The sequence below is a fragment of the Scyliorhinus canicula genome, chromosome 7 (genome assembly GCF_902713615.1).
Source record: "Scyliorhinus canicula chromosome 7, sScyCan1.1, whole genome shotgun sequence".
Lineage (NCBI taxonomy): Eukaryota > Metazoa > Chordata > Chondrichthyes > Carcharhiniformes > Scyliorhinidae > Scyliorhinus > Scyliorhinus canicula.
Genome location: NC_052152.1, coordinates 36,822,262 through 36,848,207, shown reverse-complemented (window position 1 = coordinate 36,848,207; position 25,946 = coordinate 36,822,262). Strand labels below are relative to the sequence as shown.

Genomic DNA, 25,946 nt, shown 5'->3' with positions numbered 1-25,946 from the left:
GCCCATCGAGTCTGCACCGACCCACTTAAGCCCTCACTTCCACCCTATCCCCGTAACCCAATAACCTCTCCTAACCTTTTTTAATCACTAAGGGCAATTTACCATGGCCAATCCACCAAACCTACACACCTTTGGACTGTGGGAGGAAACCTGAGCACCCGAAGGAAATCCACGCAGACACGGGGAGAACGTACAGACTCCGCAGACAGTGACCCAGCAGGGAATCAAACCTGGGACCCTGGCGCTGTGAAGCCACAGTGCTAATCACTTGTGCTGCCGTGCTGCCCAATTTCATTGTAGGTCTTTTTATAAATAAACAGTAATTGTGTTTAGACGTAAACGCCAATGACCGTAATTATTAGGCAGCCAAGGGCCAAATTCCTCTTAGAATTGTTGGATAATTCAATCGTGCTGCGACTCCGGGTTACGTGGGACTGGAATTGACCGTGCACTAGAGCAGGGTGCCGCAACACTTCCCCGAATGTTAGAGACCTTTTAACATTTAGGTTCGCCTTGGTGACTTTGCAACCACATCTCTATAATGGATGTTGTAGCATATCAATTTATTTCTATATGTTCAGTCAATTAATATATCTTGTAATTAATGCCTCATGCATTCAGATAAAGATCCTTTAATTCTGTCTTATTACCACATTTCCCTAATCTAACCCTATTTGCTGTAGCAATCTTATTTTTATACAATCGGTGTCTTCGTGTCATAAACAGGTTATCATCCCCTATGTATCTATATGCACCACTGCCTCGTTCTTTTTCTTTAATTGTCTAAATTCCCCCTCTCCTGAACTTTGTCCCCACTGTTTAGTTTGAAGCCCTCTCTAGATTCACTTGGTTCCCGTATAGTTCAAGTGAAGCCTTTCCCAAGGGAAAACTCCCGCTTTCCGAGTAATGGTGCCCTTGCGCTATGAATTCAAACCCATTTTTCCGCAACCAATTTTTGGACCATGCATTCAACTTTCTGATCTTATTTATCCTATGCCAAATTGCTTGTGGCTCAGGTAGTAATCCAGAGGCTATTATCTTATCATCCTTCATTGCTCATACTCCAACAGCAGAACCTCTTTCTTTGCCTTATGTCGGTCATTGGTACCCACATGAACCATATCCTATTTCTCCACCTCCACATTCCTCTCCAGCCCCAAGGAGATATCCTTAACCCTGGCACAGGGCAGTCAAAACAGCCTTCAGGACTCTCAATATTAGCTGCAGAGAATAGCATCTTTCCACTCACTACATTGTGCCCTACTTGAACATAGAACATACAATGCAGAAGGAGGCCATTCGGCCCATCGAGTCTGCACCGACCCACTTAAGCCCTCACGTCCACCCTATCCCCGTAACCCAATAGCCCCTCCTAACATTTTTGGACACTAAGGGTAGTTTATCATGGCCAATCCATCTAACCTGCATGTCTTTGGACTGTGCAAGGAAACTGGTGCACCCGGAGGAAACCGACGCAGACACGGGGAGAACGTGCAGACTCCGCACAGACAGTGACCCAAGCCGGGAATCGAACCTGGGACCCTGGTGCTGTGAAGCTACAGTGCTATCCCCTTGTGCTACCGTGCTGCCCCGACATCATTCCCCCCCCCCCACCCAACTTGAATGGCCTGCTGGGCACCAGTGTTACAGTGAATTTGCTCACCCTCCCTCCAGTGAGTGCATTGCCTGCTCTCATCCACAAAGGCGCAAGAGACAAGTACCCTGTTAGGCAAACACAAGGGCTGAGGTTCCTGCAGTGCTATCTTCTGGATCCCTATACTTGCCTCATCGACACACCCTCCTGTTCCTGACCATGGACCAAATCTGAAGCACTCAACCCAAGGATAAACATATTACAGTTCTTCTTCCTTCTTGGCATTAAATACCATCTTAGTGTACCATTTCTAACCTAAAAATCCAGCTGGGCAATGTTATATTACTGGTAGGGAATCCAAATAACCCAAAGAGAGCTGGCCGCTTAGCCCCATTTGAAATTCCAAATGCTCAATATTTTTGATAAAAATTCATCACCCACCTTCATCCTTGTATTTGATTGTGACCTCATCATTGCTCTGAAGTTTCCCACGGAACACCCGCTGCATCATCAGTACTAGTTCATCATAGGTGATATCCTCATTGTGAATTGGGATCCGGCGAATATCATCACCTAATTGAGCTTTAATGATGAGCTTCCCACTTAGATCCAGTTGCCCATTCATGGTCATTTCCTCTCAACCTAGAATGCACAAATCACTAATAGGTAATCCAATAAAAACAAAATACAATAGACGCTGGAAATCTGAAATAACAGAAAATGATGAAAAAACAGTACAGCAGACAACAGCTGGATGGGGGGGGGGGAGGGGGGAGGAGGAGGAGGAGGAGTAGTGTGTGTGAGAGAGAGAGAGAGAGAGAGAGAGAACAGAGTTAATGTTGAGTCCAATATGACTCTAGCTCGGAAACTCTGTTTTTCTCTCTCCAGAGATGCTGGCAGACCTGCTCGGTTTCTCCTGTATTTTCTATTTCCATAACAGGTCATGGAATAAATAATCGTTTTGACAGCAGGTGTGAAAGAAATTGCATTTGTGGCAGTGTGTGTTAAGAAAGATAGAGAGGAGAAAAGCTAACAACTGAACGATTGATGGAGTCAATGGACACTGGGGAAGTGTCAACAGATTATAAACCGGTCAATAAGGTGCGTGTTCTCAGACTTTAGGATCTCCTGCCCGATGGGAGAAGTTGTAAGAGTGAGAAAGCCGAGACCTTTGATTATGCTTCCTGCTTTCCCCAGGCAGCAGGAGGTGTAGATGGAGTCAATGGATGGGAGGCAGGTTTGTGTGATGGACTGTGCTGTGTTCATGGCTCTCTGAAGTTTCTTGCGGTCTTGGACCGAGCAGTTGTAATACCAGGCTGTGATGCCTGCCCGCTTTCGCCAGGCAGCGGGAGGTGTAGATGGAGTCAATGGATGGGAGACAGGTTTGTGTGATGGACTGGGCTGTGTTCACGGCTCTCTGAAGTTTCTTGCGGTTTTGGGCCGAGCAGTTGCCATACCAGGCTGTGATGCAGCCAGATAGGATGCTTTCTATAGTGCATCTGTAAAAATTGGTAAGAGTTAATGTGGACGTGCCAAATTTTCTTAGTTTTGACTGGAGATCTGTTTGATGTAAAGTAAAGATAAAGTTGCCATAGTCCCCGAAGACCTTAGGCTGCTTTCCTCTTTGAGGGTGGAGAGCTGACTGGTGGCGATTTAACCCGAGAATCATCACACGTCAGGTGAGGGGCAAGGTTGAGATGGCAGGGCCTTCATGAATAACCTCAGCCGGTACGGGAACTAACCCCGCCCTGTTGTCCTCACGCTGCAACACAAACCAGCCATCCAGCCAACTGAGCTAAATCGGCCCCCCATCTGTATGATGAAGGTGTAGAGAAAGGGATAACAATTCATGTGGCTCACATTCATTGTGAAAGATCTCCGAAAGGCTGTTTCATCCTGGTGATTAGGGTTAGGGCCAGGTCAGGTCAGGTCAGGCAGACTCGGTCAAGCTGGATCAGATAGGGTCAAAGGTTGATGCAACCACTCATAGCGCAGGAAGCGACAGATACAAAGAGGATAATTACTTGGCATGCCACTACACCAATGCAGCAACTCTCCAAACAAGCCAATTTAAGATTTTTATGGTGCCACTGGTTAACTGTTAAGATATGTTTGAATAACAGACAGCATTTAGGCTACATAACGGATTTATATAGCATTAGCCATGGCACTATCACCTCTGAGCCAGAAGATTGGGGATTCAAGTGCCACGCCATGAAACTGCTCCACAAATTCCCAGCTGATTACCAGTAATGTGATCGGTGTCATGTGAGAGTACCTTGAAGAAATGGGTGTTTATAAATGGGTGTGTGTATATAAATATCTGTAGTGAGAGTACCTTTAAGAAATGGGTGTTTATTACTGCAGTGATGTCAGAGAGTGGGTGGAGCTGGGCTGTCTGCCAGATTTGTACTTTCATTTTTGGCTGTTTGCTGCAGGGTGTGTTTTAGTTTCGTTTTCAGAGCTGGACAGCTGCAATCACAGCCAGAAGGGGTATTAATCTCTCTCTGTAATCTAAAAACTGTAAATCGATCCTTTGGTGATTTAAAATTAATAACTGCTCTCAGTTGTGACTTTAACCTGATCTGCTTCTGTTAAAAGTTCTTTTTTAAGTCTTATGGATGTTAAAAGGACAGCTTAAGAGTACTCTGTTGTATTCTTTGGGGGTTGTATTTGAATTAATGGTTGCTAAGATGTTCACTATATGTTTTAAAAAGGTTAACTTGAGTTCATAGAATAAACATTTTTTGCTTTAAAAAATACTTTTCCATTTCTGCTGTACCACATCTGTAGAGTGGGCCGTGTGCTCCCCATACCACAATCTATTAAAAATTGTGGGTCAGGTGAACTCCATGATACACTTTGGGGGTCCTCTAAACCCTGGCCCATAACAAATTGGGGGTTGAGGGGGATAAAAGTCTACCTATTGGATTGGCTTAGTAAACTTAAAGACAGTGAGGTGTGAGCATATTGTGGTTGCTTTTCAGGTGTGATATTATAGTTTAGGTGGAGACTGTGTTGTGGACAATGGCTCTTTCAGAGGCTCTCAAGTTTTTGGGGGTGGAGGCAGTCACACACAGTACCTTATGGACAGAGACGAAAAGCAGACTGTTAGAATTGGCAAAAACATTGCAGTTAACATTGCCTGACAAAATGTGACAAGATGAGGTAATTATGGCGGTGGCTAAGCATTTAAAGTTGCTTGAGATACAGTTTGACTCATTGGAAATGTCAAAAATTCAGTTACAAATTAAACAAATGGAACATGAGAAAGAATTAAAGCAGCTTGAAAAGAAAGAGGAAAAGAAAGTGACATATCAGGGAAAAAATCAAAGAGAGAGAGTTTGAACTTCAGAAAATGGCCATGAAACATGACAGTCAGTTAAAATTGGCAGGCGGAAAGGGAAACGTATAGTTGGAGATAGTGATGAGGATAGTGAGAAAGAGTGTCATAGACGAAGGCTTGGTGAGGATCTATCTAAATATGTCCAAGAATTGCCATTGATGAGAAGGAGGTAGAAGCCTTTTCCATTTCATTTGAGAAGGTAGCTAAACAAATGAAATGGCCACAGGACATGTGGGTATTACTGATTCAAACAAAGCTGGTAGGTAGGGCGAGTGAAGTGTTTGCATCACTATCAGAGGAGGTATCTGGGACGTATGAAGAGGTGAAAAAATTCATCTTAGGTGCATATGAACTAGTGCCTGAACCTACAGACAAAGGTTTAGAAACTTAAGGAAAGAATTTGGTCAAACATACATGGAGTTTGAAAGGCTCAGAGTAATTTTGATAGGTGGATAAGAGGTTTGAAAATAGACCAAACATATGAAGCTCTCACAGAAATTATATTTTGGAGGAATTTAAAAATTTAATTCCTGATGTCATGAGAACTCATGTGGAAGAGCAGAGGGTTAAAACTGCGAGGTTAGTAGCAGAACTGGCAGATGGTTATGAATTAGTTCATAAATCAAAGTTTGGTTTCCGACATCAGTTTCAGCCTGTAAGGGATAGAAACTGGGGACATGGGAAATACTCAAGTGGTAAAGGTAAAGGTGATCTGATGGGAGATAATAAGGAGTGTACCTCAGACTAAAAAAGAAATCCAGGACAGTGGAAAAGAAATGAAAAGTTTCAAATGTTTTCACTGTAATAAACTAGGCCATGTAAAGTTAGTGTTGGTGGTTGAAGCACTGGGATGGCAGATATGGTAAAACAGGATAAGACAGTGGGGTTTGTTAAAGTAGTAAAGGAAAGCCCAAGTGAAGCGAAGGAGGTGCAAACGATTGTACAGCCTGATCAAGAGGTGATTGATAAGAAGGTGCTAGATCTCTTTAAAGAATTTACTTGTGTGGGTAAAGTTTACTCGTGTGTATCAGGAGGAGCAGGTAAGGAAGTCACAGGAGATACGGGAGCTAGTCTTTAATGGTAAGAGATGAGGCGTTATGTAGTTTGGGACGAATGTTGGCAGAAAAGGTGATAATATGTGGAATTCAGGATGAGAGGAGTAGTTTTCCATTATATAAGGTAAGGTTGGAAAGTCCAGTGAAGAGTGAAGTGGTAGTAGGAGTAATTGAGAAACTATCTTGTCCAAGAATACAGTTTATCTTGAGTAATGATATAGTTGAATCGCAGGTGGGAGTGATGTCTACTGTGGTTGATAAGCCAGTGGAAAATCAGACAACTGAAGTGTTGAAGGATGAATATCCTGGCATTTTTCTGAATTGTGTAGTAACAAGGTCGCAAAGTCTCAGGTTAAGACATGAGGAGAAATCAAAGAGTGAAGATGAAGTTGAAGTTGAAGTTGAAGTTGAAGTTGAAGTTGAAGTTGAAGTTGAAGTTGAAGTTGAAGTTGAAGTGCAATTATCAGAATCGATTTTTGATCAGATGGTTGAAAAAGAACAAGAACAGGTGGACGATGAGGCGGATATTTTTAGTTCAGGAACATTGGTGGAGTTACAACAGAAAGATGTAGAAATAAACCGGATGTATCAGAAAACATACACGGAAGAGGAATCTGCGTGTATACCAGAGTATTATTACCGTAAAAGTATGTCTTGATGAGAAAATGGAGACCTTTACATATACAGGCGGATGAAAAGTGGGCAGAAGTTCATCAAATAGTATTGCCGGTAGGGTATAGAAAGGAGGCGTCGCGAGTTGCACATGAGGTACCAGTGGGAGGTCATTTGGGAATAAGGAAAACTCAAGCTAAAATCCAAAAACATTTTTATTGGCCTGGACTACAAAAAGATGTTGTTAAATTTTGTCAATCATGTCACACATGTCAAGTGATAGGGAAACCTCAAGCAGTGATAAAATCAGCACCCTTAATACCCATTCCAGCATTTGAGGAATCTTTTACAAGGGTCCTAATTGATTGCGTAGGACCGCTTCCTAAAAACAAAAAGTGGGAATCAATATCTTTTGACTATAATTGATGTGTCTATTAGGTTTATATCAGCTAAAAAGATTGCGGTGGAATTACTTAAATTCTTTACTAGATATGGACTACCCACAGAAATACAATCGGATCAAGGATCAAATTTTACCTCAAAGTTATTCAAAGAAGTTATGGATAGCTTAGGAATAAAACAATTTAAATACCATCCAGAAGCGCAGGTAGCATAAGAAAGGTGGCATCAGCCATTAAAGACGATGTTGAGGCCTTATTGACAAGATTATCCAGAGGATTGAAATAAAGGAATTCCATTCGTACTGTTTTCAGTTAGGGATGCACCTAATGAATCAACCAAATTTAGTCCTTTCGAACTAATTTTTGGTCATGAGGTAAGAGGACCATTTAAGTTGATTAAGGAAAAATTGGTGAGTGAGAAATCGGAAATTACATTATTGGATTAAGTGTCAAATTTTAGGGAACGATTAGAGCAGGTGAATTGGCTAGACAACATTTAAAAGTTGCCCAAAATGTGATGAAACGGGTAGCGGACAAGAAATCCAAAGTTTGTAGTTTTGCTATTGGAGATAAAGTTTTAGTATTGTTACCAGTGGTAGGTGAACCTTTAAAAGCAAGGTTTTGTGGACCTTATCAGATTGAAAGTAAATTAAGTGAGGTGAATTATGTGGTACAAACACCAGATGGAACAAAGACTCACCGAGTGTGTCATGTGAATATGCTTAAAAGGTACTTTGAAAGGGACGAAGAGAAAAAGGAGGTTTTAATGATTCTAACTCAAAGTGACGAACAAAATCCAGATGACTGTGAATTTGACATATCTCAAATTAAATTGGAAAACGAGGATGTTCTTAAAAATTGGGATAAATTGTTGAGTTACTTTCCAGAGGAAAAACGGACTGACCCAAAAGAGTTATTGATATCGCGTGGGCAAGTTTGTGGAGATAAATTGGGAAGTACTAAAATGGCTATACATGATGTAGATGTGGGAAATGCTGTTCCAATCAAACACATCCATGTAGACTTAACCCTTTAAAATTGGCACAACTTAACAAAGAGATTGAGAATATGCTTTAAAAAATGGCATAATTGAAGTGGGTTGCAGCCAATGGAGCTCACCCATAGTGATGGTACCTAAACCAGACGGTACCCAACGGTTGTCTGTGGACTATAGAAAGGTTAATGCAGTTACAAGAATGGACTCTTATCCTATCGCACATTTGGAGGATTGCATTGAGAAAGTGGGACAATCAGCTTTTATTTCCAAACTAAATTTACTTAAAGGTTACTGGCAGGTACCTTTATCCGAAAGGGCAAAGGAGATTTCACCTTTGGTGACTCCAGATGGTATATACCAATTCAAAGTTATGCCATTTGGCATGAAAAACGCCCCAGCCACATTTCAACGGTTAACTAACAAAGTTGTTTCAGGATTACCCAATTATGCGGTATACATCGACGATCTGGTAATTTTCAGCCAGACATGAAAAGAACAAAGTAAACATCTGATAGAGTTATTCGATCAACTTCAGGAGGCGGGTTTGATGATAAACCTAGCCAAAAGTAAATTTGGAAAAGCCCAAGTCACTTTCCTTGGCCATACAATGAGACAGGGTAGAATGGTCACACGGGATCTGAAACCAACAGTTATTGAGGAGTTTTCAAAACCCTCAAGGCAAAGGGAAATAATGCGATTTCTTGGCATGAGTGGATTTGATCGAACATTTGTGAAAAAATTTTGGAGCGTGGTTGCTCCACTGATAGACTTGCTGAATAAACGTCGAAAATTTCAGTGGGCAGCGACTAACAACAGGCATTTGACCGCCTGAAAGCTGTGATAACCAATGCTCCTGTGTTGGAGAATTACAAGGGACTCTGTGATCAGATTGAAGTATCTGACTTTAAAGAGAAATGCCGAGACGTAGAGAAATGGATAGATCGTGCAGAGACCTTCTTGTTCAACGAGACTGTAAATCGAGAAGAAATTTCAGTTGGAGGAAGAAAAAAAAAGAAATTGACTATATTGTTGTACCTGTTTGCGTGTGTTGTTTTTTTTTTAAACAAAAAAGTATATTTACTGTGTGCGTTTCTTAAAGGATAGTGACAAGGTTAAAAATGAAATCATCTTGAAGTTGATGGTTTATATTTTTTCTTTGGGGGAGGTGTCATGTTAGAATACCTTTAAGAAATGGGTGTTTATAAATGTGTGTGTATATAAATATCTGTAGTGAGAGTACATTTAAGAAATGGGTGTTTATTACTGCAGTGGTCAGAGAGTGGGTGGAGCTGGACAGTGTCAGCTTTTTACTTTGTTTTAGGCTGTTTGCTGTAGGGTGTGTTTTTAGTTTCGTTTTCAGAGCTGGACAGCTGCAATCACAGCCAGAAGGGGTATAAGTCTCTCTCTCTGTAATCTAAAAACTGTAAATCAATCCTTTGGTGATTTAAAACTAATAACTGCTCTAAGTAGTGACTTTAACCTGACGTGCTTCTGTTGAAAGTTCTTTTTCAAGTCTTATGGATGTTAAAAGGACAGCTCAAGGAGTACTCAGTGTTGTATTCTTTGGGGGTTGTATTTGAATTAATGGTTCCTGAGATGTTCATTGTATGTTTTAAAAAGGTTAACTTGAGTTCATAGATTAAACATTGTTTTGCTTTAAAAAAATACTTTTCCATTTCTGCTGTAACACCTGTAGAGTGGGCCGTGTGTTCCCCATACCACAATCTATTAAAAGTTGTGGGTCAGGTGAACTCCATGATACACTTTGGGGTTCTCTAAACCCTGGCCCATGACATCCGTCAAGGACAAGTTGTTTTTCCACACAGAATCTGTGTTAGGATTCAGTGGAGACTGACGTAAATCATATATTTGTATCAAGCAAGCCTGGATTTTCCATTAGTTTCAAATCATAGATTTTCAAGCTGGGATCCATGGATACATTATATTCCTCAATTTTAAAGTAATAATATTAAACTGAGGTGCAGCTTGCATTTTATTAAGTGTTTTTTTTAATGGTTAACGTCTTCTACAATCAGTTGAACTTTTAGCTAAGGACTGGAGGGAGCCTTCTTTCAGATGAGACGTTAAACCAAGACCTTGTTTATCCTCTCAGGTGGATGTAAAGGTTCCCATGATGGTATTCAAAGAAAGGCAGAAGGGTTTTCCCAGTGGCCTGACCAATATTTACCCTCACCAATATCCAATACTGATTTTCTGACCATATAACTCTTTGCTGTGTGCAAATTACAACAGTACAACAATGGCTACACTTCAAAAGTGCTACACTGACTGGAAAACACTCTTTTGAGGATGTGAAAGGAGTAATATAAATACACTATCTTTCTCTTGGACCTGGTTTTTGGTCACATTACTGGTAATCAACTGGGAATTTGTGGAGCAACTTAATGAAGTGGCACTTGAATCCACAAACTTCTGACTCAGACATGACAGTGCCTCCGTGAAAGGGGGTCCCAGCTTGAAAATAAACCAATTGCATAAGAAACTGATTTATCGGGTCAAACAGAAATGGTCTTGTCTCAACTGAAACAATTCTCCAGAGAAACCTAAAATTCCTGAGCCAAAAGTTCTGTCAACTGAGAGATGCTGACAATTCTCAACAGTCCAAAATTGCATGTGTTCAGTCTATCTTCCTGCATCTAACAACAAAACCAGAGGATCTGTGGTACAAACAACGAAATGAAGGATGAAGGGAACGGAGGGAGAAAACAGCGGAAAGCATGTCAGCATGGGAGAGTAAAAATTGGAAAGGGAGTACAAGGACAAGAAATGGGGAGAAAATTAAGAAAACCCAAGTAAAACAAGAGACTGAAAAAAGAGCAAAATTAGAATGTAAGCAATACAAAGAAAAAAATAGCATGAAATTGAGAGTTGCTCTGGGTTCCAAAGGGTCATCAATTCTTTAGCACATTTTGGTTGAGTATGCAATGTTCTGGGTGAAAACATAGCCTCTTCAGTGTACTGTATTTCAATTATCTGTTGTTTGTTTGATTATTTAATAACAAGTTGTTTTAGTTTTGTTCCCGTTTCCAATCTTTTTCTGTAACAAATGCAGTTTTCCTTTAAGTAGCTTACACCTTTATGGAATTTCAGAGAGGGGTCCACCACATTGAACACTGTGACAAATCATTGTCCAGGACAACTCCCTTCTCTCCAAATCCAAAGTAACACCCAGTGTTATGATCTCAGTGGAGACTAGTAACATGTAAAGTTTTTTTTTAGTAAATATCTGGGGTTTTGGATTCTAAAAGAATGAAACCACAAGGTTTACGGTTTAAATCAAAGAACATGAATTTGAACAACACTATTTAAAAATCAGTTACATTAAAGATATTAAAACTATAACAAACTAATTTACTGAGAATCTACACCGAACATCTTAAATCCACTTTCCATCTATGTCCGTTAGACTTACACCCCAAAGTCAAGTAGATAAAAGAACAAATAACAAAGAAAAGTACAGCACAGGAACAGGCCCTTCATCCCTCCAAGCCCATGCCGACCATGCTGCCCGACTAAATTACAATCTTCTACACTTCCTGGGTCCGTATCCCTCTATTCCCATCCTATTCATGTATTTGTCAAGATGCCCATTAAATGTCACTATCGTCCCTGCTTCCACCACCTCCTCCGGCAGCGAGTTCCAGGCACCCACTACCCTCTGCGTAAAAAAACTTGCCTTGTACATCTACTCTAAACCTTACCCCTCTCGCCTTAAACCTATGCCCCCGAGTAATTGACCCCTCCACCCTGGGGAAAAGCCTCTGACTATCCACTCTGTCTATGCCCCTCATAATTTTGTAGACCTCAATCAGGTCGCCCCTCAACTCCGTCGTTCCAGTGAGAACAAACCAAGTTTGTTCAACTTCTCCTCATAGCTAATGCCCTCCATACCAGGCAACATCCTGGTAAATCTCTTCTACACCCTCTCTAAAGCCTCCACATCCTTCTGGTAGTGTGGCAACCAGAATTGAACACTATACTCCAAGTGTGGCCTAACTAAGGTTCTATACAGCTGCCACATGACTTGACAATTCTTATACTCAATGCCCCGGCCATGAAGGCAAGCATGCCGTTTGCCTTCTTGACTACCTTCTCCACCTGTGTTGCCCCTTTCAGTGACCTATGGACCTGTACACCTAGATCTCTCTGACTTTCAATACTCTTGAGGGTTCTACCATTCACTGTATATTCCTTACCTGCATTAGACCTTCCAAAATGCATTACCTCACATTTGTCCGGATTAAACTCCATCTGCCATCTCTCCGCCCAAGTCTCCAAATGATCTAAATCCTGCTGTATCCTCTGACAGTCCTCATCGCTATCCGCAATTCCACCAACCTTCATGTCGTCTGCAAATTTACTAATCAGACCAGTTACATTTTCCTCCAAATCATTTATATATACTACGAACAGCAAAGGACCCAGCACTGATCCCTGCGGAACACCACTAGTCCCAGCCCTCCAATTAGAAAAGCACCATTCCATTGCTACTCTCTGCCTTCTATGACCTAGCCAGTTCTGTATCCACCTTGCCAGCTCACCCCTGATCCCATGTGATACGTATCAAAAACTGGAAGATTAATACTTGGTTGGAGTACTGTACCTTGGGTCTGCCCCTTACTTCCGACAAGGTTGTACCTTCGCATTGCACAACGATCTTATGGTTGTAAACTCCTCAATCAAAACACATGTCTCTAGCGCCTTAAGCGTAACCAACTCAGGTCACAACTCGTTCCCAAGTTTTGCATCTAAAACTCTCTCTCAGCTCGGTTCACCAGACACCGAAATAACAACACCATTCAACACCGAAATAACCACATTTCAACCAGAGATAATAAGTCAGGAACAGATGGGTAGAAACTGTACCAGAAAAAAAACAGGTTGCTTTATGAATAGTAAATCTGTGTCAATTACCTTAGTACAAGCAAAATGCCATAGTTCCACCATTCCCCAACACTGGAGTTGCAACCACTCCTAGGCTTTCTAGAGAAACGCTGAGATCTCTCAAAAGATAATCCTTCCTTTTTTCCACCCTGCAACTTTGATCTCTGCTACAGTTTTACAGTTCAGAAGAGCAAAATTCAGTCACAATTTGAGTTGTGAGAAACATTTAAGTAAATTAATTACCACAAACTGGTTATTTGTATCAAAAATGCAACCTCAGTAATCTTCTGGTCTCTCCTCTTATATCTCTAACACTCAAAATGTACCTACCATTCTACTCACTTTCTTGATAACCATGGGGTGAAAAGTTATCGGAGGTAGGGAACATGGAATTGAGGTTACAATCAGTTCAGCAAACTCAAGGGGCCTACTCCTGCTCCTAATTTGCACGTTCGCCATCCACTAGGTTCAAATCAACCAGTGTTTCTTACTCAGCAGGACATAGATAGGTTGGAGACTTAGGCAGAGAAATGGCAAATGGGGTTCAATTCGGACAAATGTGAGATAATGCATTTCGGTAGGTCTAACATAGTGGAGAAATATACAGTAAATGGCTAAATTCTTAGGAATATAGAATGTCAGAGAGACCTGGGCCTACAGGTCCAGAGTCTTTGAAAGTGGCAACACAAATGGACAAGGTAGTCAAGAAAGTATATGGAAAGCTTGCCTTCATTGGACAGGGCATTGAGTATAAAAACTGGCAAGCCATGCTACAGTTGTAGAGCACAGTAAGAAGTCTTCCAACACCAGGTTAAAGTCCAACAGGTTTGTTTCAAATCTCTAGCTTTCGGAGCACTGCTCCTTCTTCAGGTGAATGGAGAGGTATGTTCCAGAAACATATATATAGACAAAGTCAGAGATGCCAGACAATGCGAGCATTTGCGGGTAATCAAATCATTACAGATCCAGAGATAGGAGGTAATCCCAGGTTAAAGAGGTGTGAATTGTCTCAAACCAGGACAGTTGGTAGGATTTTGCAAGTCCAGGCCAGATGGTGGGGGGTGAATGTAACGCGACATGAATCCAAGATCCCGGTTGAGGCTGCACTCATGCGTGCGGCATTTAGCTATAAGTTTTTGCTCGGCAATTCTGCGTTGTCGTGTGTCCTGAAGACCGCCTTGGAGAACGCTTACCCGGAGATCAGAGGCTGAATGCCCTTGACTGCTGAAATGTTCCCCGACTGGAAGGGAACATTCCTGCCTGGTGATTGTCGCACGATGCCCGTTCATTCGTTGTCGCAGTGTCTGCATGGTCTCGCCAATGTACCACGCTTCGGGACATACTTTCCTGCAGCGTATGAGGTAGACTACAATGGTCGAGTCGCACGAGTATGTGCCGCGTACCTGGTAGGTAGTGTTTCCACGTGTAATGGTGGTATCCATGTCAATGATCTGGCATGTCTTGCAGAGATTGCCCTGGCAGGGTTGTGTGGTGTCGTGGTCGCTGTTCTGAAGGCTGGGTAATTTGCTGCAAACAATGGTTTGTTTGAGGTTGCGCGGTTGTTTGAAGGCAAGTAGTGGGGGTGTGGGGATGACCTTGGCAAGATGTTCATCTTCATTGATGATGTGTTGAAGGCTGCGAAGAAGATGTCGTAGTTTCTCCGCCCCAGGAAAGTACTGGACGACAAAGGGTACTCTGTCAGTTGTGTCCCGTGTTTGTCTTCTGAGGAGGTCGGTGCGGTTTTTTGCTGTGGCGCGTTGGAACTGTCGATCAATGAGTCGAGTGCCATATCCCGTTTGTACGAGGGCATCTTTCAGCATGTTACGCTCCTCCTCGTCTGAGCAGATCCTGTGTATACGGAGGGCTTGTCCATAGGGGGTGGCTTCTTTAATGTGTTTCGGGTGAAAGCTGGAGAAGTGGAGCATCTGTGGGCTTGCAGTAAAGTGAAGTGCTGAGGTGACCGTCCTTGATGGAGATGAGTGTGTCCAAGAATGCAACTGAATTTGGAGAATAGTCCATGGTGAGTCTGATGGTGGGATGGAACTTATTGATCTCATCGTGTAGTCGTTTCAGTGATTCTTCGCTGTGGGTCCAAAGGAAAAAAATGTCATCGATGTATCTGGTGTATAACTTTGGTTGAAGGTCCTGTGCAGTGAGGAAGTCTGGTTCAAACTTGTGCATGAAGATGTTGACATATTGAGGTGCGAATTTGGTACCCATGGCTGTTCCGTGCGTCTGGATGAAGAATTTGTTGTCGAAGGTTAAGACGTTGTGATCTAGAATGAAGCGGATGAGTTGCAGAATTGAGTCTGGAGGTTAGCAGTTATCGGTGTTGAGGACTGAGGCTGTTACAGCAATGCCGTCATCATGGGGGATGCTGGTGTAGAGTGCCGAGACATCCATCGTAAAGAGGAATATTCCTGGTTCAACTGGTCCATGGGTGCTGAGTTTCTGTAGGAAGTCCGTCGTGTCGCGACAGAAGCTGGGTGTACCTTGCACGATGGGTTTCAAGATGCCCTCGATGTGGCCAGGGAGGTTCTCACACAGGGTCCCATTGCCTGTAACGATAGGACGGCCTGGTGTGTTGGCCTTGTGTATTTTCGGGAGGCAGTAGAGATCGCCAATGCGGGGATTACGTGGGATGAGAGCACGTAGGGTGCTCTGAAGGTCTGGGCCCAAGGTCTTGATCAGTCTGTTGAGTTGGCGGATGTGTTCCTTGGTTGGATCTGCGGGTAACTGTCTGTAGTGTTCCTGGTTGTTGAGTTGTCGGTATACTTCTTTGCAGTAGTCCGTTCTGTTCTGTATGACGGTGACCCCTCCTTTGTCTGCTGGTTTAATGACGATGTTGCGGTTGGTCTTGAGAGCGTGGATGGTGTTGCGTTGTGCTTGGGTGACGTTCACAGTTGTAGAGAGCCTTGGTACAGGCGCTCTTGGAATATTGCGCACAATTCTGGTTGCCACACTACCAGAGGATGTTTTTGTTAAATAATCTTTATTGTCACAAGTAGGCTTACATTAACACTCCAACAAAATTACTGTGAAAAGCCCCTAGTTGCCACACTCTGGCGCCTCTTCAGGTACACGGAGGGAGAATTCAGAATGTCCAAATTACCTAACAATCTTTCGGGACTTGTGGGAGAAAACCAAGCACCCGGAGGAAACCCACACAGACACAGGGAGAACGTGTAGACTCCACACAGACAGTGACCCAAGCCGGGAATCAAACATAAGAACATAAGAACTACGAGCCTGCTCCGCCATTCAATGAGATCATGGCTGATCTTTTGTGGACTCAGCTCCACTTTCCGGCCTGAACACCATAACCCTTAATCCCTTTATTCTTCAAAAAACTATCTACCTTTATCTTAAAAACATTTAATGAAGGAGCCTCAACTGCTTCACTGGGCAAGGAATTCCATAGATTCACAACCCTTTGGGTGAAAAAGTTCCTCCTAAAATCAGTCCTAAATCTACTTCCCCTTATTTTGAGGCTCTGCCCCCTAGTTCTGCTTTCACCCGCTAGTGGAAACAACCTGCCCGCATCTATCCTATCTATTCCCTTCATAATTTTACATGTTTCTATACGATCCCCTCGCATCTTTCTAAATTCCAACAAGTACAGTCCCAGTCTACTCAACCTCTCCTCGTAATCCAACCCTTCAACTCTGGGATTAACCTAGTGAATCTCCTCTTCACACACCCCAGCGCCAGTACGTCCTTTCTCAGGAAAGGAGACCAAAACTGAACACAATACTCCAGGTGTGGCCTCAATAACACCTAATACAATTGCAGCATAACCTCCCTAGTCTTAAACTCCATCCCTCTAGCAATGAAAAATAAAACTCCATTTGCCTTCTTAATCATCTGTTGCACCTGTAAACCAACTTTTTGCGACTCATGCACTAGCACACCCAGGTCTCTCTGCACAGCAGCATGTGGACCCTAGAGCTGATAAGCAACAGTGCTAACCACTGTGCTACCACAAGCAGGAAATATAAAGACAGATACAGAATGATCTGTCTGAGCTGCACGCAGAACAATACTTTTCACTGTACCCCAGTACACGTGAAAATAAACAAATCCAATCCAAGCAGATACATTAATGCCATTCAAAAGGCATCTCGACAAATACATGAATAGGATGGGTATAGAGGGATACGACACCAGGATGTGCTAAGGGTTTTGGCCAAGGGTGATATCATGACAGGTACAGGCGCTGGAAGGCTGTATTGGTCTTTGTTCTTTTCTGAGAATTTCAAAATTGACCAGAATCTTCTTTCTAACTGTTCCCTTCCTCCAATAATCCTTGAAAGTACAAGCATTTAGCACTTTTAATCACCACTCCCAATTTGTTCAATTTCTTTTCAGTCTTGGTGATGCCCTGTATTATGGTTCTTTCCATTTCATGGTCTGACTGGATTTCAATGCCATGAGATACTGACTATACTCTTCACTTATCCAATTGTTAATAGCTCCCACCCTCTCTGCCTATACAAATTTCCTTAAAATTTCCCTCTTCGACGAATCCTTTGGTCAATCTCAATTTCTGAAAAAGGACTATTAGCATTTCTGCTTCGGTGAAGTGTTTTGGGCATTTTCCAAGATTAAATACAAATGCAAGTAGTTGTTGCACTCTGACTCTATTACCATCATGTCATACTAATGCTGAAAAAGCACTTTTTCTTACGTTGTTCACTCGGTCCACTTCCTAACATTTAGGCAAACAAGGGTTCAAAGATAACTTTCAAAAGAAAATTATTTGAAGAGGGAAAAAGTACAGAGCCATGGGAATGAGACTAATTGGAGACTGTTTTTAAACAGCCAATACAGACATGATGGGCTAGATAGTCTCCCTCTCTGCTTTATCAATTTATGATTCCATATCTGTGTCAGAATTGGACAAGGTATGAAGAACCTTGATTATTTATTCTTCCTTTTCCATTGCTAGCAAAATAACTGATGTACATTAACTCATACCCAAGGAAGACCTTCACTCAAATGATAACTTAGCAAAGATCTACAATGTCAAAAAAAGGTATTTTCTCAAAGCAAATTATCTTGCACTCATCAGGACAATCACAAGAATACAGGGGAACCAACAATGTTATATTGTATGAGCAGACGACGCTGACTGATGCAGGTATTGCAATTGAGAATGCACCAGTTGACAGCTAACTGCCAGGTATCGTTTGAAATTTAACCTTCACGCCAAATAGTGGGAAACAGTTCAATGAGAAAAAAAAACAAAATAAATGGCATGTGGATCCAATTCAGGAGTGTTTTACTTAGCTTCTTTCATCTTCCTTTATCAGATTTTACCATACCCAAACCCAAGACCCCTCCCACCTGGGCTATTCTCTCTTCCAACCTCTTCCATCAGGCAGAAGATACAAACGTTTGAGAACAGGTACCAATGTATTCAAAAACAATTTCTTCCCCACTATTCCAGACTCCTGAATGACCCTCTTGTCTGAATTGATCTTATGGATTGAATTGATCTTTCTACCCATCTTCTCTACAGTTGTAGCACTATATACCGTATACTTCACCCACTCTCTACGTTTATATATTTTCATTATGTATCCTCATGTATTTATCATATGTTCTATGTTTTCATGTATGGAATGATTTGCCCTGACTGTACGCAGAACAATACTTTTCACTGTACCTCAGTAAACATGACAATAAATATAAATCTATTTTTCCATTATTCAAGATTATTATCTGCAATTAAATTGTAATGATCAAGGCAATGAAATATTGATCAAAACATAATCATGTTGGGGTAACAACATTTCTCACAACACAAACTGACTTGATTTTCCCCCCTCACCCAAATTGCAAACAACTGCTTTGCCTGTAAACAAAGTTTATCAGCTTATTATGATGCCTAAAGTATCAAACTGTTGTGGTTACACTTGAGAAATCCAGGGCAAAGTAGCTTGTTTGATTGCTATCCCTTCCACAAACATTCAATCCCTTCACCACCGACGAACAGTGGCCGCTGTGTATCATCTACAGGATGCACTGCAGTAACTCACCAAAGTTCCTTAATGTGGAGATGCCGGCGTTGGACTGGGGTGAGCACAGTAAGAAGTCTTACAACACCAGGTTAAAGTCCAACATGTTTATTTCAAACACTAGCTTGCGGAGCACTGCTCCTTCCTCAGGTGAATGAAGAGGTATGTTCCAGACATATATATGTTTCTGGGACATACCTCTTCATTCATCTGAGGAAGGAGCAGTGCTCCAAAAGCTAGTGTTTGAAACAAACATGTTGGACTTTAACCTGGTATTGTAGGACTTCTTACAAAGTTCCTTCGGCAGCACCTTCCAAACCCACGACCATTACCATCTAGAAGGCCAAGAGCAGCAGGTACCTGAGAACCCCACCAACTGGAGGTTCCCGTCCAAGTCACTCAACACCCCCACTTGTAAGTATACCGCCGTTCCTTCACGGTCGCTGGGTCAAAATTCTGGAACTCCCTCACTAATAGCACAGTGGGTGTACCTACACCTCAGGGACTGCGGCCATTCAAGAAGGCAGTTCACCACCACCTTCTGAAGGGAAACTAGGGATGGGCAATAAATGCTGGCTTAACCAATGATGCCCACATCCCGTAAATGAATTTTTTGAAAATCGCCCCTCAGGATTTATGCAATAAAAATGCTTCAAAAAGTTGAAGTACTTGTATGCCTAAGCAGCTGTAATATGGAAATGTTTGCATTCATATAGCATGACCACAAAATATCCTAAAGCATTTTACAATTAAGTAGGTGCTTTTTGAAATGTAGTCATTGTTGCAATGTTGCAAATGGGGCAGCCAATTTGGAACTAGCAAGTTCCCACAAACGTCATTCTGATTTTGTGGTCTTGATCGAGGGATAAATTTTGCCCATGGCACCTGCTCTTCTTCGAAATGGTGCCATGGAATTTTTTTACATCCATTTGCAAGGGTAAACAGGTCCTCAGTTCAACATCTCACCCAAATGCCTACACCTCTGATGGTGCAGTATTCCATTTGTATTGCACTGGAACACCAGTCTTGATTCCTACACCAAGTCCTGGAGTGGGAGTTTGACTGCTGACTAAGAGGCAAGAAAGAGTGCTACCAATTGAGCCATGACTAATGCACAGAAGTGATCCTTCAGTTGTGAAATGCTTTGTATATTGAGGACATGAAAAACTATATTAAAAGGAAGTTTGCTCCTTCTCAAGGAACAAACTTTCCAAAATATGAAAAAATAACAGCCACTGAAATTCCTGACAACCTTGTGACATCTTAAAACACGAGGAAGGCTGGAAAACCTAAGTCCCATCACTGCAGTCCAAGGTGTTCATCCTACTGCAAAACAGCATTGATATCAAACATAGGAACTTTGCAGTTTGTATTTTCTGTCCTGAGGTACATTCAACACAACAGAAAAGAGAAGAAATTCAAATTATCCTTCTAGTTTCAACTTCAACTATAATCTTCAGTCTGCAGAAACACAATGGCAACATCTTAATGGCTGATGTCATAATGACAGTGTAGCTTTGAAGTTTGGCTAGGGCGTAGGAAGGCTGTTCAGGGATGCAAGAGGGTAAAGTTAGGCTGGAGTGCAACTCATTCCCATTTGTGATCATTTGCTGATATGTTTTAATTCTGCATATCCTACAGTATTGAAAAGACTCATGTTGTTTCACTGGGGATTAAATCCCAAAATTCTTTTTATCTTTATTCATTCACAGGATGCAGGGCCGCTGGCAAGGCAGCATTTGTTGCCTATTGCAAATTGTCCTTGAAGTGGCTTGCTAGGCCATCTCAGGGCAGTTAAAAATAAACCACATTGCTGTGCATCTGGAGTCACATGTAGGCAAGAGCAGTTGGGATGGAAAATTTTCTTCCCTAAAGGATATGAACCAGATAGGGTTTTTTAACATAATTTAATGTTAGGGTAGCTTTACAATATAGATGTGTTTAAATTTCACAGTTGCCATGTGGTATTTGAACTCATGTCTCGACAGCATTTGCCTGGGCCTCTAGATTACTAGCCCTGCAACATTACCAGTACACCACCATCGCCCCTTAAAGTATGACAATCTATTATCAACAACTGGAAGTATATGTAAAACTAATAGGAACATGGGTTTAAACAAGATGGGGCAGCATGGTAGCACACTGTTGCTTCACAGCGCCAGGGACCCAGGTTCGATTCCCGGCTTGGGTCACTGTCTGTGCGGAGTCTGCACATTCTCCCCGTGTCTGCGTGGGTTTCCTCCAAGTGCTCCAATTTCCTCCCACAGTTCCCCGTGGCGTCCAAATGTTAGGTGAGGTTGCTGAGGTGTGGGCTTAGGTAGGGTGTTCTTTCAGGGTCCGGTTTAGACTTGATGGGCTAAATGGCCTCTTTCTGCATTGCATATTCTATGATATGTGGACCCTGAAATTTCACGAAACATGGTCCAAAAATTTGGATATGACTAATAGATTGAAAAGTTTTTGATACGTACTGAACATACTCAGTCTCTTGGAGGCTCAAGCACAGACTAAATATGGCAACATGTTCAGTTCTTTATATTGTATGTGTCACGTACATACAAACACTTATGTTTGTTTACCTATAGCTAATATCCATTATGATCAAATCCTATGCACATCTGCAGTAAAGCTTCAGATCCTAGTTGGAAGAACGCAACTCAGCAAATAACTCAAAGTCAAGGCAACATAGTCAGCCATTATCTGATGAAACGTTAGGCTCTGTGACAGTTACTGTATGTAACCAACAGCTATTTTTTCAATACTGTTGATTCACGTTGAGACGTGGGCATAAAGAATACATTCATGTTCCACTCCTTTGTCCACAATTTTAACAAAGGTGTCACTCCTTCATAATAAATGAGTTAACAACAGTGTCAAAATAGTTGGGGTATGTGCCAACAATATTACCAATAGATAATTCTATGCTTAGAGTGGTGCTACACAAAGATCCAAGAGTCATAAAGGAGTATATATGCTATATGGATCTGCATGCACATGTAAGACAGATTATATTCTATCAAAAAAATACAAATGAAAAATATGTCCCAAAATTTTGAAAAATGCACCAGAGTCAAAATTCTTAAGTTTCTCCAGCTACCATTCCCAAAGAAAATAAATCTCTCTATATTCCCACATATAGAATTACCATCATATCACTATGCTTATCTGAGTCATGTGCAGTTGGCTATTTTGGGAAAAGGCAGTATATTAATTAGAATTGAAAAGTCTCGAATATTTGATATTCTGGTCAAGGGCAGTTAATAAACATTGTTTAGACCGTCTCAAAGAACAGGGCTCACATTAATTCAAAGGGACTCCTGGAGGTCTAAGCAGCAAGAATATAGGTTTAAATTAGATAAAAGTCAAACTGCAAGTGACCCCTCAAATACACTTTTGATTCATCTTACCCAACGTCATCAAATACCCAGAATTGTCAGTTGGTCAGACATTCATATTTAATTGCACCCAGCACTTCAAAAATTGTATAACCAATAAAGTGAAATGCAATATTGTGGAAAACAACGTACAAACTATTCTCTAATTCTTGTTAAAGAGAGTTTTGAATCACTAGTTTTGCCCCATTTCTATTGAACACTGCTCCAAGCTGCAAATCCCTGGCCCACCAGCCCCGCAACTCCCCTGCCCCCACCAGCCCCCGCAAATCTCACCCCCCCACCCGCACATCCCTCTGCCCTCACCCGCCACCTGCCAATCCCACTGCCCTCACCCCACCTGCAAATCACCCTGCCCTCACCCCCGCATATCACCCTGCCATCACCCCCGCAAATCACCCTGCCCTCACCTGCTCCACGCTTACACCCCACCCACAAATCCCTCTGCCCTCACCCGCCACCTGCATATCCCACTGCCCTCACCCCAGCTGCAAATCCCCCTGTCCTCACCGCCGCAAATCCCCTTGCCCTCACCTGCTCCACGCTCACCCCCCACCCGCAAATCTCCCAGTCCTTCGCCGCAAATCCCCTTGCCCTCATAGCCCCCACATTCAAATCCCCCTGCCACTACCTGCAAATCCCCAAACCCTCACAGCCCCCACCCACAACTCCCCGTCCCCCTACAACCCCCAAAAATCCCCCTCCCCTCACAGCCCCCAGCCACAAATAACCCTGCCCCAACCTCCCCACCCACGAATCCCCAAGCCCTCACAGCCCCCACCCACAAATCCTCTCCCACAACTCCCCATCAGTAAAATCCCCATGCCCTCACAGCCCCCACCGCAACGCCCTCTGCCGTAGCAGCCCCACCCGCAAATACCCCTGTTCTCACCCGCAATCCCCCCGCCCTCACCCCCAACCCGCAAATTCACCTGCCCTCACCCGCAAATACCCCTGACCCTCACCTGCAAATCCCCCTGCCCTCACCCGCAAATCCCCCTGCCCTCACCCGCAAATCCCCCTGCCCTCACCCCCCCACCGCAAATCCCCCTGCCCTTACCCCCCACCTGCAAATTTCCCTGCCCTCACCTGCACATCCCCCTACCCTCACCCACAAATCCCCTGCCCTCACTCGCAAATCCCCCTGCCCTCACCCCCCACCGCAAAACCCCCTGCCCTCACCCCACCACCCGCAAATCCCCCTGCCCTCACCCCCCACCGCAAAACCCCCTGCCCTCACCCCACCGCCCTCAAATCCCCCTGCCCTCACCCCACCGCTCTCAAATCCCCCTGCCCTCACAGCACCCACCCGCAAATCCCCCACCCTCACCCACAAAGCCCCCTGCCCTCACCCGCAAAGCCATCTGACCCTCACCCTCAAATACCCCTGACCTCACTCGCAAATCCCCCTGCCCTCACCCGCAAAGCCCCCGACCCTCACCCGCAAAGCCATCTGACCCTCACCCTCAAATACCCCTGACCTCACTCGCAAATCCCCCTGCCCTCACCCGCAAAGACCCCGACCCTCACCCTCAAATACCCTTGACCCTCACCCTCAAATATCCCTCACCCTCAAATACCCCTCACCCGCAAATACACCTGACCCTCATCCTCAAATACACCTGACCCTCATCCTCAAATACCCCCGAGCCTCACCCGCAAATACCTCTGACCTCACTCGCAAATCCCCTGCCCTCACATGCCCCACCCGCAAATCCCCCTACCCTCACCCGCAAATCCCCCTGCCCTCAACCCCAAATACCCCTCACCCACAAATACTCCCACCCTCACCCGCAAATCCCCATGCCCTCAACCCCAAATACCCCTCACCCACAAATACTCCCACCCTCACCCGCAAATACCCCTGCCCTCACCCACAAAAACCCCTGACCCTCACCCGCAAATACCCCCACCCTCACACCCCTCACCCTCAAATCCCCCGACCCTCACCCGCAAATCGGTAACACGCATGCGCACTGGCGCAGATTTATTTCCTGCTAGTTAATTACCCGGTTAAAAATAAAACGGCAAACGGGTGTATTGAACGGGAGCTCCCCGGAGAGGGGACTGAATGGCGCAGTGTGAGCGGAAGCTGTCTGACTGGGTGAGAGGCGCCGGCCCGGGGATGGAGTAGGCCCGGAGCCCGCTCCTCGCTCTGTCACTGGCCGCCCGGCCCATACCCGAGTCAGCCGCTTGGGTGGCCTGGTGGCTTTTCAAAACTAACACAGATACACATACAAATGTCTGCCTACAGACCTGTGGCAGGAGGTTTGAAGCGAGCTCGGTGCCTGTCCCTCGGACTGTTTCCCCTCAAACGGGAAATCCCGCCCCTCCGGCTGGACGTGGCAAAGCGCAGTGCGCGTGCGCACACACGGAGCCTGGCCTGCCCCAGTCAGAGGGAGGCCATTCAGCCCATCGGGTCTGCACCGACCTTTTTAACAACCAAACTACCTCGGCCAAATCCCCCGTCCTGAGGGGCAATTTATCATGGCCATACCACCTAACATGCACACCTTTGGACTGTGGGAGGAAACAAGAGCACCCGGAGGAAACCCACGCAGACACGGGGAGAACGTGCAGGCTCCGCAGACAGTGACCCAAGCCGGGAATCGAACTTGGGTCCCTATCTGACAACTGCAGCATTAATATATCTTTATTATACCTGTTCTAAATTAATCCCCATTCTATAGAAAGATGCTTTTGTGCTGAGGGGGCAATCTGAATTATGGTCTGCCTAGTTTAGCAAGTGAGGATTGTGAGCGGTGCATCTAACTCCAACAGGCAGTCATTTCTATGGGAATCATGGGAATTTAGAGTGCAGAAGGAGGCTGTTTGGCCCATCAAGTCTGCACCAGCCCTTGCAAAGAACATTCTTTTTAAGCCCATACCTCCACCCTATCCCTGTAACCCTAAGGGCAATTTAACATGGTCAATCCACCTGACCTGCATATCTTTGAACTGTGGGAAGAAACCGGAGGACCCGGTGGAAATCCACGCAGACACGGGGAGAATGTGCCGATTCCACACAGACAGTGACCCAAGCTGGGAATCGAACCTTGGACCCTGGAGCTGTGAGGCAACAACCCTACGTGCCGCCCATATATGCTGCTGTGAGGGTTAGAAGACTTTATTGAAATTTGAGTGTTGAATCTGGTCTCTCTGATTACTCAGCTTAAATCTGAGCTAAGTTACCAACCTCATGTCGGTTGTCTCTGTCGCCAAAAGTTGTCTACTTCCACCTCCATAACATTATCCAACTCCATCTTGTTATATGCCTTTCTCAGCTTTAGACTTCACTGTGCCAAAGTTTTCTATCATTTCTGTTTCGACCAAAACTCTGCTGCCCATGTCCTCCATCGTGCACTGTCCCAGTCATTAGCTTGTACTTGCCTGAATCACAAAAAGTTACCATGCACGTAATTAGGAAGGTAAATGCAATGTTGGTTTTTGTGTGTGTGGTGAATGAGATTCACACGGTGTTATAAGTTACCAATGTCACTCTGTTCCCATTGTATATACGTACCGATATTGTAAGTGCAGTTGCACTACCTGACCACCAGGGGGAGTAGCTCTGGGAGTACTCGAGAGTTTGTACTGGGCTCCCCCCTTGGCTCCGCCTAGAAC

At 43.8% G+C, this 25,946-nt stretch overlaps 1 protein-coding gene across 6 annotated transcripts in view; it reads right to left on the bottom strand.

The window, feature by feature from the left end:
- Positions 1-24,689, bottom strand: part of tfg (trafficking from ER to golgi regulator) — a 146,324-nt gene extending 121,635 nt beyond the window's left edge. For all 6 annotated transcript variants that reach the window (XM_038801789.1, XM_038801791.1, XM_038801792.1 and 3 more), the window contains exons 1-2: positions 24,579-24,689; positions 2,036-2,236 (exon numbers count right to left, since the gene is read on the bottom strand). In XM_038801789.1, coding sequence (XP_038657717.1) covers positions 2,036-2,225 — 190 coding nt within the window. In that variant the 5' untranslated portion in view covers positions 2,226-2,236; positions 24,579-24,689. The remainder of the gene's footprint in view (positions 1-2,035; positions 2,237-24,578) is intronic.
- Between the last annotated feature and the right edge of the window lie 1,257 nt (positions 24,690-25,946).